We start from the raw sequence: 11,355 nt of genomic DNA, 5'->3' as shown, positions 1-11,355 counted from the left end.
GATGCTGGGAACTGAATTTAGGTCTTCTGCAAGAGCAGCCAGTGCTCTTAGCAGCTCAAGCCATCTTTGTAGCATCCCAGAATGAATCTCTTAGCTTATGAGTCTTCCTGATCTCCCTATTTCAGCTTCATGTCACCCTTAATCACCACCAATAACATTCTGCTCACTCCACAGAAACAGAACTTCTACTGGACTCTAACCGTACCTTCACAGTCCCATCTCTTGGAGGATACTGTCCCCTTTCCCACTACAACCTCCCATCCATCTCAACAGCCCTTTAGAATTCACTTCAAAAACCACTTCCTCCAAGAATCCTTTTTTCTGGGACTGAAGGAAAAGCTCAGTGGTTAAGGGCACTGACTAATCTTTCAGAGGACCCTGGTTCGATTCCTAGCACCCACATGGTGGTTCAGACCTGTCAATTACTCTGGTTCTAGAGAATCTATTCTCTCTCTGATTTCCATGTACAATGCATGCACATGGTGAACAAACATACATGCAGGCAAAACACCCATATTCATAAATAAATAAATAAATAAATAATAAAGCAAGCTTTGCACCTGGCTAACAAAACACTGGAATGAAAGAACATCTCGTTAGGCTTTCTTTCCCTAGAGCCTAGCGCCTAATTGGCAATCAGAGATAGAAAGGAGGCAGGAAAGAGCCAGGACCTGAGAACCAGCTGGGCTCAGGATCAGGATGAAGCCTTAGGGAGAATAGCTTACACTTCAAGTCAGGCTTTCCTCGGGAGAGGTTGGCCAGCAAAAAGTCCATGACTACACAGTATGGAGGAACACACTAGAATTTCCACCATCCACCATCCTCACCTGGCACAGGACCGATGCTAATCTTAGGAATTCAATACGTTCTCCAGTGTCAATTAAATCTGACAGGTCTGAACGGCTTTAGTCACAGGCTGTTTTAGTGGTGGCTCACACCTTTAATCCAAGCATTAGGGAGGCAGAAGCATTGTTATTCAACTTGCGGGGGTGGAGGGGAGAATGTGCAAAACTTGTGCTTAAATCATGTCTGGGCACAATACGTCAATTAAAAGAGCCAAATTAAGAGTGAAAAGCCGAGAAAGGAAACTTTATTAACGTGGCAAGCTGGGGAAGAGGGACAAAGCGACCCCTCAAGTCAGCCTTCAGGGTTCTGAAGTAACCTCAGCGTTTAGACGACCAAGGATGTCTAAGCAATCCCAGTCATGGGTGCTCACATCCACCACTGCCTCACCATTGTCTGGGCTAATTCCGTAGAGTGATCTGCAAGGTGTTAGAACTGTGTGAAATCTTTCTGGAAGTCAAGTCCCCCGCTCTGGCTGATGCTCCTTCTTTCTCCCAGCATGAGATTCCTAGGAAAATACCCATTTCTTTGGAGTCCATTGTTTGAAGTCTGATAGAATTAAGAGACACAAGTGTCTCTTTAGAGTATCTTCATCTCTGTGAGTTCCAGGTCAGCTAAGTCTACAGTGAGACCCTGTCAGAAAACAAAATGCCAATACCGCCTCTTCCCACACGCGATCCGGCCTGGCACCAGAGCCCTGCTAGTCTAGACCAGGTGGACCCGGAAGGGCGAGGCCGCACTGAGCATCTTGGGAATTGTAGTGTTCGCTACGGTGGTCTCTGCGCAGGCGCACACTAGCAGGCATTTCCGGGCCTTGGTTGGACACCTCGGAAAAGACGGCCTGTGGGACTTTCCGCAGGAACCATGGCTACCTACAGCCTGGCGAACGAGAGGCTGCGCGCCCTGGAGGACATTGAGCGCGAAATCGGCGCCATCCTCCAGAACGCAGGTTCGGGAAGTGAGGAGCGGAGCTGAGAGCCAGAAGACCAGCCGGGACTCCGCGCGCGGTGTGGGCGGGACCTGGGTTGCTAGTCCTGGGCGGGGCTACGTCTCCGGCTCTGTCTAACGCCGCCCTCTCTCGGCCCTGCAGGAACGGCGATCCTGGAACTGTCCAAGGAGAAAACGAACGAGCGGCTTCTAGACCGGCAGGCGGCAGCCTTCACCGCCTCTGTGCAGCACGTGGAGGCGGAGCTGTCGGCTCAGATCCGCTACCTAACCCAGGTGGGTGTGTTTAGAAGGTGCTGGGTGGGGAACCCAGCGCTCCACCCCCCGCCCTAGCCTTAGGGATTCCCTAGGCTTTAGCTGGATAAGACTGCCTCTTTCGGAGGGAGTGGGAGGAAGGTAGGGAGTGGGAATTGGGATTGGTATGTAAATATGTAAAATGAAAAAAGATAGTTTGTTTTCTTTCTTTTTTTTTTTTTTGAAAGTTAAAAAAAAAATCATAAGAAAAAGACTGCCTCTTATGCCGGCTTAGGCATTTTCATTTCAGGGCCGGTTTAGTTCTCTAAAAGCTAGGAATTAGAAGTGCCAGCCGGGTGGTGGTGGTGCACGCCTTTGATCCTAGCACTTGGGAGGCAGAGGCAGGCGGATCTCTTGAGTTTGAGGCCAGTCTGGTCTATAGAGCGAGTTCCAGAACAGCTAGGATTGTTACACAGAGAAACCGTGTCTCCAAAAACAAAACAAAAAGTGCCTAGGGTGTATAAACAGTACGTAGCCAGACAAGGTGGTTTAGGCCTGTCATCTCAGCTACTCAAGAGGCTGAGGTCTGAGGATCACAAGTTCAAAACCTGTCTGGGCAGTTTAGACCCAGTAGATAAAAAAGAGGGCACTTGCCTACCATACAGGAGGCCCCAGTACTGAACAAAAAATTAAAACTGAAGCTACTGAACTTTGTACCCAGAAACTTAGCCTGATGTTGTGTGAGAGGCCCCATATGCTTGGGGACTAAATATAGGGACTCCCAGGCACTAGGCGGCTTCCAGAGTCCTTACTCTAGCTACCCTATTTACTAACATTTGCGGTGTGCTGGGCACTCCGCAGTGCCTTATCCTCCAACTCTGGGAAGTGCTAACTGTCGTCCGTCTCTCACAGACGAGGTTCACAGAGGTTATGTGGTTTGCCTTAGATCACTGAGTTACCGCACGCTAGAGCAGATCAAACTCAGGAAAGAAATGGGCTCAGACACCTGAAGCCTGCTTGTGGGGTGGTCCCCTGATCCGTGTAACTGTCCTGTAGGTGGCCACAGGGCAGCCCCATGAGGGCTCCAGCTACTCCTCCAGGAAGGATTGCCAAATGGCACTAAAGCGAGTGGACTATGCCCGCCTCAAGATCAGCGATGTGGCGCGAACCTGTGAGCAGATGCTGGAGAGCTAAGTCAGGATGACGCAGTGCGACCTGCACCTTGGGACGGAGACCTGTAGGATGGGAGCAGAGCGATACATACATGCCCTGCTGGTCAGGGCAGACAAGGACCATGGGGCAGAAAGTAGAACTGGAGACTCGAAAGCCCAAGTCTGCCCACAGACCTGGCCTGGCTCCTCCAGCAAGATGGCCCTGTTTTCCACTATGCAAGCTCAGACAGGGATCAGAGACGACTGCTGAACCCACTTCTTCATGCACACCCTGCCCTTGAGTTCCAGAAAACTTGGCCCAATAAAAATATTTTTTTAAGATTTACAAGTATGATTATTTTTTCTCATGTCTGTACACCACATATATGCAGTACCTGTGGAAGCCAGAAGAGGGCGTTGGCTCCCCTTGTAAATGGAGTTACAGATGGTAGTTAGCCAATGTGGGTACTGGGAATTAAACCTGGACCCTCTAGAAGAGCAGTCAGCACTTCTAACCACTGAGCCCTCTCTCCAGCTCCCCAGTAAAAGCATTCTCAGCGGGTGGTGGTGGCACGTGGCATTAATCCTAGCACTCAGGATACAAAGGCAGGTGGATCTCTGAGTTTGAGGCCAGCCTGATCTACAAAGTGAGTCTCATAAGCAGGCATGGTGGCTCACACCTGTAATCCCAGCACTTGGGAAGGGGAGGTAGTGCTGCAGTTTGAGACCCATCCAGGCTAAGTACATAGCAAGACCTTTCCTCAAAAAGAGAAATTATGGAGCCCGGTGGTGGTGCACAGCTTTATCCCAGCACTTGGGAGGCAGAGACAGGTGGATCTCTGTGAGTTCAAGGTCTATGGAGCAAGTTCCAGGACAGGCTCCAAAGCTGCAGAGAAACCCTGTCTTGAAAAACAACAAAACAAAACAAAAGATAAGTTATGTTCCTCGTTGGGAGAAACAAAACAGGAACTGTTATAATAAAAGCTGTAACTTTTCTGTGAGGTCAGGCTCTCTCTCTGGGGTAAATATGAGTGAGCCTAGAAATGGAGGAAGTGAGTCCAGCCCGCCCAGAATCAGCACGGGATCAGCATGGTGACTGCTAATGAGGGAGAGCAAGACACAGAGTCTGCCGAAGTCAATACTTCTAAATAAAAAGAGTTGTTTAGATTTATATGTAATGGTTTGCCTTTATATGTGTGTGTGCATATGTGTGTGTGCATGTGTGTGTGTGTGTGTGTGTGTGTGTGTGTGTGTGTGTGTAAAATGTTCTGGTGGAGGCCCCAGGAGGGTTGTCAGGTCCCCAGGTCCTGGAGTTCCACGTGGTTGTGAGCACCACACGAGTCCTCTGCATGAACAATCTCTCTAAACTGCTAAGTCCTCCCTCCAGCCCTCAGCCACTGATTCTAAAGCAATTTTTTTTTTTTTTTTTTTTGGTTTTTCGAGACAGGGTTTCTCTGCAGCTTTTTTAGAGCCTGTCTTGGAACTAGCTCATGTAGACCTGGCTGGCCTCGAACTCACAGTGATCCGCCTGCCTCTGCCTCCCGAGTGCTGGGATTTAAAGCAATTTTTTGTATTATAGTTAAAACCATAGATTTTCTAGTTTATTGTTACACAACGTAAAAAGCAGACATTTTAAAAAATTAATTTATTGGTAGCAGGAGGGTTGAACCTTGAACTTTACGCATGCTAGACAGGCACTCTACCAAGGGCCACACCTCTAGACCACATAGTTTAGAGTAGTGCATTTTATTAGCAGCAGGGGGGAGGACCAGGGCCAGTGGGACTGCTCGTATGTTATTAATCATTAAGAGTGATGCACACCTTATTCCCAGCATTCGAGAGGCAGAGGCAGCTGGATCCCTGTGAGTTTGAGACCAAGTCTGGTCTATGGAGTGAGTTCCAGGACAGCCAGAGCTGTCACACAGAGAAACCCTGTCTCAAAAAAACCAAACCAAAGCCAGGCTGCGGTTAGGTTAGGTATGCCTTTAATCCTAGCAATCTGGAGGCAGAAGCAAGCAGATCTCTGTGGGTTCAAGGCCTGGTCTACAAGAGCTAGTTCCAGGACAACTAGGTCTGTTACACAGAGGAAAATCTTGTCTCAAAAAAACCCAGAAAAACATTTCCCAAGGACCAGGTGAAGTTCTTTAATCCCAACACTGCAGAGGCAGGCAGATCTTTCTGAGTTCTAGGACAGCCAGGGCAGAATAGTGAAATACTGTCTCAAAAAAAAAAAAAGTGTTGGGGCTGGAGAGATGGCTCAGCAGTTAAGAGCACTGACTGCTCTTCCAGAGGACCCGGGTTCAATTCCCAGCACCCACATGGCAGCTTACAACTGCCTGAAAATGCAGCTCCACTAGATCTGACACCTTCACACCAATGAACATAAAGTTAAATAAATCATTTAAAAAAGTGTTTAGCAAGTGTGTAATCCAGCACTATGGAAGTGGAGGCAGGAGACTCAGTAGTCATCCTCAGACACATAGGGAATTTGAGGCCAATTTGGACTAAGTATGATCCTCCCTAAGCAAAGTTCTAAATGTGTTATGTACAGCATTAGGGCAGATGTGGTGTGTGTCTGCAATCCCAGAGCCTAGGAGGGAGAGGCAGAGAATCAGCAGCTCAAAGCTGCCCAGGCTTATGACGTGAAAGAATGAGCGAAGGTCTCGGTCACTGATGGAGCCCAGCCTGCCATCTCTCTCCCGCGTCTTCTCTCCAAAGCCCCAGTCCTGCTTCAGGCGCCAGAGTTCACAAGTGTATAATGGAGCTGCAGATCTAGAGAGGAGAAAGAAAGTGGTGGATGAGCCGGGAGAACTGAGGCAGGTGTGAACTAAGGCAGGAAGTCAAGACCCTCACAGCCCCTGGTGCTGATGGCCTTACTGTCTGTCTGCCTCTGTTACCCGCTGCCAGGGCAGGGCCCTTACCAGGACGTCTCTAGGGCCCTGGAGGTGAGGAGTCTCTTTACCTGCAGCTCCCTGCTGCCCGTCTCTCCTGCTGCACAGCACATAGGCCATGGCTGCCGTGAGGAGGAAAACGATGGCCAGGAGGGACAGCACTGGCACCAAGGCTGCTTTGCCAGCTGAAGCTCCTGGTTTTCCTTCTTGCTGTTTGTCCTCTTGCTGTTTTTTATTTGCCTCAGCCTCCGGTCTAGCTTCCGGGTCATAGCCTGAGGTGAGAGCGGTGGTCTCACTGTGGCGGGTGACCCCTTTGTTCAAAGACAGTGCTCCAGATGGGAAAGTGGACTGCTGGGTGCTCTGCATCTGTTCAGGGGTGCTTGTGGCTGGAGGTGTCCCCTTGGTGGCCATGGGGATCCGGGTGCTAGCGTGAGGCGGATGCTCCTGGTGGTGCTGGCTCTTCCCATGGCCATTTCCACACTCTGGAGAGAAAACAAACACAGGATCAGGCTGCTGGAACAGCTGGAGTCTTCCCCACCTATCTTCATGGCAAGGCCATTGTACACATACACCACCACCACCATCACCACCACCTCCACCATCACCACCACCATCACCACCACCATCACCACCACCACCACCACCACCACCTCCACCACCACCACCACCACCATCACCACCACCACCATCACCATCACCACCACCATCACCACCTCCACCACCACCACCACCATCACCACCACTACCACACCACCACCACCACCACCATCACCACCACCACCATCACCATCACCCACCACCATCAACTACCTCCAACCCCCCCCACCACCACTCCCCACCTCCACCACCACCACCACCACCACCATCACCGACCCACCACCGGACCACCATCACCACCACCACATCAGTCACCACCCACCCTCACCAACCTCCACCACCCCATGACCATCACCACCACCACCAGTCCCCACCACCATGGACCATACCACCACCACCACCACCACCACCACCGACCTCCACCACATCCCCACCACCACCCTCCAACCACACCACCACCACCCTCTAAGGAAAAAAAAGCAGATTACCAGAAAAGCAGAACAAGTTGGGTCAGGGTCTGATGGAACGCAGGAGCCTACTCTATTGTGCTCAGACTGGATAAGAATGGACAGTTGTGGAGAAGTCTGATTAGACAGAAAGGGTTCTCTGATTAGTGGTCATGAACAAGGGGGCTTGGGGTGTAGCATGTTCAAGACCCTGCATTAAATCTTCAGTCCCCACCCCCACCCCAGGGGACCAGGGAGGGGACCAGTAAGGCCTTGCCAGATTCTTTTTGGCCTCCAAGTCCAAGCCAGAACTCCTATAGCATGAAAGTATGTATTAGGCCTCAGTTCCAGGTGGCAGAAGTCAGAGACTTCCTCTGTAACCAGCTGACACAGAGAATGGCGGAGGGAAGCCAGAGTGGTTCGCTTTGTTGGGTCTCTCAACTGCTAATATCCCCTTGGGTGTCATGAGGAGCATCCAGAGGACAGCTGAGAAGCTGTGTGTAGAGCTCACCAGCAGAGTTCTTGCCCAGCATGTGTGAGGTGAGGGCCTGGATGCACTCCCCAGTATTGTGCAAGAGGTTTGGGGCAGGGCAGCTGAAGGCCAGGGAGGAAGACAGTAGCAGAGGGACAGACAGGGACAAGGAAGTTCACAAACTGAGATGCAGTCACAGGATAAGCAGGTGTGTTACACGGTATTGGACCCTAGATGTAACAAGGTCCAGGGTGTCTGGGAGGGGTGAAGAAAATAATTTAGGTCTCGGTAGCCTGAAAGGCAGTGTGGGTACCACTGACACAGGTAGACAAGTGAAGAACATTTCTTATTTTAAGAGTTGTGTCTTTCTTTTTTTGTTTGTTTGTTTGGTTGGTTTTTGGAGATAGGGTTTCTCTGTGTATCCCTGGCTGTCCTGGAACTCGTTCTGTAGCCCAGGCTGGCCTCGAACTCACAGCGATCCACCTGCCTCTGCCTCCGAAGTGCTGGGCTTAAAGGTGTCTGCTACCACTTCAGAATGAAACATACAAGCTGTTAAGTAATTTGTTTGGAAATGATTTATGCATACTTACAATCTATTCATTTAATTGATTGAGGTTTTTTTTTTAATCTTGAAAGAAAAAAGAACAATAAAATATTGACCTCAGAGTTGGGTCTTTAATCCCAGGACTCAGAAAGCAGAGGTAGGCAGATGTCTATGAGTTCAAGGCCAGCCTGATCTACAGACTGAGTTCCAGGACAGCCAGGGCTACACAGAGAACCCCTGTCTTGAAAAAACAGAAACAAAACAACTCCCCAAAATTGAACTCAGTAAAATATATGCTGAAACTGTTTGGGGATTAAATACAATATTTGCAATTTATGTTGAAAACGTTTTTAAAATAAGGGGAGTTGAAACGGAGAGTAGTGGTACTCTACCACTTGTGAGCACCACTTCAAGGCCAAAGGAAAAAAAGCAGGAAAATTAAATTGATGATGGATAGATAACAGAACTGGTTTGCAATAATGTGAATGCAGTAAAATGCTGTAGAACCAATATTGTAAATATAACTGACTATATATTTATTATATAAACAAATAAATTTAAAAGTGTAACTCAAATATTGAAGAATACAGGTGATGTTCATAGAGGTTGTTCACTGTATAATTAAACTTTTTGTTTTGTTTTTAAGAGAGGGTCTCTATATATAGCCCTGGATATCCTGAAATTCCCCATGTAGAACAGGCTAGCCTCAGATTCACAAAGATCCACCTGCCTCTGCCTTCCAGAATGTTGGGGGTTAAAGGTGGGCACTACCACACCTGGATAAATTCTTTCAATTTTACGTTTATTTTCATCATTAAGTATGAGAAAATTAAAATAGTACCTTCAAGTGATTTCAATTAAAATGCAATAGTAAAAGCCAAACCTATTGTAGAGACCTGTAATCCCAGCTAGAAGAGAGGTCAAAGCAGGAGAATAACAAGTTCAAGACCATCCTGGTCAGTTTAAAAAGCAGGATGATAGCTCAGTGGTAGAACACTTTTTTAGCTTGGCCAATCTCGAGTACACTTTATAATAGTGACTTCAAGAAAATACTAAGTAGGGCTAGAGGAGATGGCTCAGTGGTTAAGAGCACTGACTGTTCTTCCAGAGGACCTGGGTTCAATTCCCAGCAGCCACATGGCAGCTCATAACTGCCTGTTAACTCCAGTTTTGGGGGATTCAATACCTTCACACAGACATATGTGCACCCAAAACGTGAATGCACATGAAATAAAAATAAATAAATGACATAAAAAAGAAAGTATTAAGTAATGGCAGATGTGGCAGAACAAATTGACAGGAGGCAGGAAGATGAGGGTAACGATATTGAGAAGACAGACGGAAGTGAAAGTACTTCAGACAGCGCCAAGAGGTTCCAAATAGGAAAGTGCCGTGTGGCAGAGGCAAAGGGAATTGTCGGATCGTGGCCACTGGAGGACCCAAGAGGCTCTCACCTTTGCTGTCAACGCATTTTACCAAATCAAGGACCCACTGTTCTCGGCTGTCCCCACACACAGTGTAGGATGTCATTAACCGGAACCTGCAAGAGGATCAATCAGTCCTATGGCCACTCCTTCCCCTCCCTCCTTTTCCTCATTCCAAAGGTGTGAAGTCACCCCCAAGGTGAGCTCCACTAGGGCTGGAAATCCCCAGATAAGTGAAACTGGGGAGTAGCTAGGTTTTCCCATCCGGACCTGGTGTTCAGGTTGATGGTCTTATAATTCCCGGTGGGGAGGAGGGACGGGGGCGACACACTGACAGACAAGACGGTACCTGATGCGTCCTGGACAGCGATCGTATGTTCGCAGGCGTTGTCGGATAAAATCCAAGCTAGTAGTCGGTACCAGTGTGTCAGGAGGAATATCTTTTGTACAGAAACAGCTTCCAGTGACACTCCCCTGGTTGCCATCACCTAAAGGGGAACGCGAGGGATCAACCCTGGTCCTGAGTTGGCTTCCAACTCAGCTGTCGCACTCAGCTTCCCCTACTCGCCAGATCTACCTCCCACCCCAGTGTAATGCTACCTGGGTTCAGGTGTCCCCAGTCCCAGCCCAACCCCAGACAGCCTTCCCCTATTCCCGGCTGCTGCCTTGGGCAGCTCTGGGCTGAGTTTTTAATCCCTCAGTTCTTGTGCCTTTCCACAGTTTCCGTTCTGGCCCCAATCTCGTCCCCTGACTAACCTGGTGGGGTCAGCAGAGCCAGCAAGTAGAGAAAGAGCGCTAGGGGCAGGGGTCCGAAGCCCTGCCTCATCTCCGGGCTTAGCGGAGCTTGTTGCTGCCTGGCCACTTAGCCGACATCCAGCTGATTCCCTGGCTGCCCGAGGTTCTGCGGAGGTGCTGCCCTCGGTGCCAAGCTCAGGCGGGGAGAGGGCGCGCGGTGGAGGTGCCGCTGCTCCCCGCGCGCCGCCCCGAACCGACCGTCCGTAGGGTCAGTACCAGGAGCCTGGGCAGCACCTAGCTCCCACGTCGGGGAATCCCCGAAGGCGGAGCTCCTTCACCAGTTGCCAGTCGTGGGGACAGCAAAGACTGCTTGACAAAACCGAAAGAAAGCTCGGGCTATGGAGCCAGAGGAATCCGAGAGGGCAAGCAGTGGCTCCGGAAGAATGACTCGGTTGGGTTCGGGGATGTCAGTCCTCTCCGGCGGTCGCCCGTCTGTCTGGTGGTTTGTAAAGTGATGACCTGCTAGATCTCCCTCTGGTTCCAAGATGCTTTCACTTCCCTGGTCCGCTGGGTCACAGTGGGATCCAGTCACATGGCCAAGGTGAAGCAGTCTAGCAAGTCACCAGGCCCGTGGGAGTGCGCATGCACTGGCTGGATGCCATCCGAGTTATGAGCAGTGGGCTCGGGCAACCCTGACGTCACGACAGTCCACCAGCGCGAGGTATTTACCTTCAAAAAGTGGTGGCGGCTGCAGGTACCGGAGGAGAGGAGCCGCCGGAAAGGGGTTAGGTTTACGGGGGCTCACATCAAATTGATCCTTGCCCAAGAGATGCCTCAGCTCTTAATTCTCCCTTCTATTTCCCATAGACCAACAGACCCCACATTTTCCCCTTATCAGCAAGGCTTTTCCCGTAGGATTAGCCTTACCTCTCCGTCTTTGAATTCAAATCTCACTTTAGGATTTGAGTCATTGAGTTTTGTGCCCCAACTATGATTTCATCCCTGAGTCCTCACCTTTAACCCTAAATATCCACTTTCCAATCTAACCCTCCCTCCGTCCTTATCCCTGCAAA

General features: G+C 49.8%; 2 protein-coding genes across 2 annotated transcripts; one reads left to right on the top strand and one right to left on the bottom strand.

Annotated features, from left to right (window-relative positions):
- The first annotated feature begins 1,630 nt into the window (after window positions 1-1,630).
- On the top strand, window positions 1,631-3,519 carry Med11 (mediator complex subunit 11). The gene is made up of 3 exons (XM_038327566.2): window positions 1,631-1,792; window positions 1,934-2,064; window positions 3,079-3,519. Exons 1-3 carry the CDS (start codon window positions 1,708-1,710, stop codon window positions 3,214-3,216), a joined length of 354 nt encoding a protein of 117 aa, XP_038183494.1. The 5' UTR covers window positions 1,631-1,707; the 3' UTR covers window positions 3,217-3,519.
- A 1,940-nt stretch (window positions 3,520-5,459) lies between these two features.
- On the bottom strand, window positions 5,460-10,875 carry Cxcl16 (C-X-C motif chemokine ligand 16). The gene is made up of 5 exons (XM_038326676.1): window positions 10,304-10,875; window positions 9,897-10,035; window positions 9,578-9,663; window positions 6,136-6,546; window positions 5,460-5,945 (listed from the first exon to the last, which is right to left on the bottom strand). The coding sequence occupies exons 1-5, from the start codon at window positions 10,371-10,373 to the stop codon at window positions 5,905-5,907; spliced, it is 747 nt and encodes a 248-aa protein (XP_038182604.1). The 5' UTR covers window positions 10,374-10,875; the 3' UTR covers window positions 5,460-5,904.
- Window positions 10,876-11,355: the final 480 nt, after the last annotated feature.

The sequence above is a fragment of the Arvicola amphibius genome, chromosome 4 (assembly GCF_903992535.2).
Source record: "Arvicola amphibius chromosome 4, mArvAmp1.2, whole genome shotgun sequence".
In the NCBI taxonomy this organism is placed as follows: Eukaryota; Metazoa; Chordata; class Mammalia; order Rodentia; family Cricetidae; genus Arvicola; species Arvicola amphibius.
The sequence above is the reverse complement of the archived record's forward strand: the minus strand, read 5'-3'. Positions and strand labels throughout refer to the sequence as shown.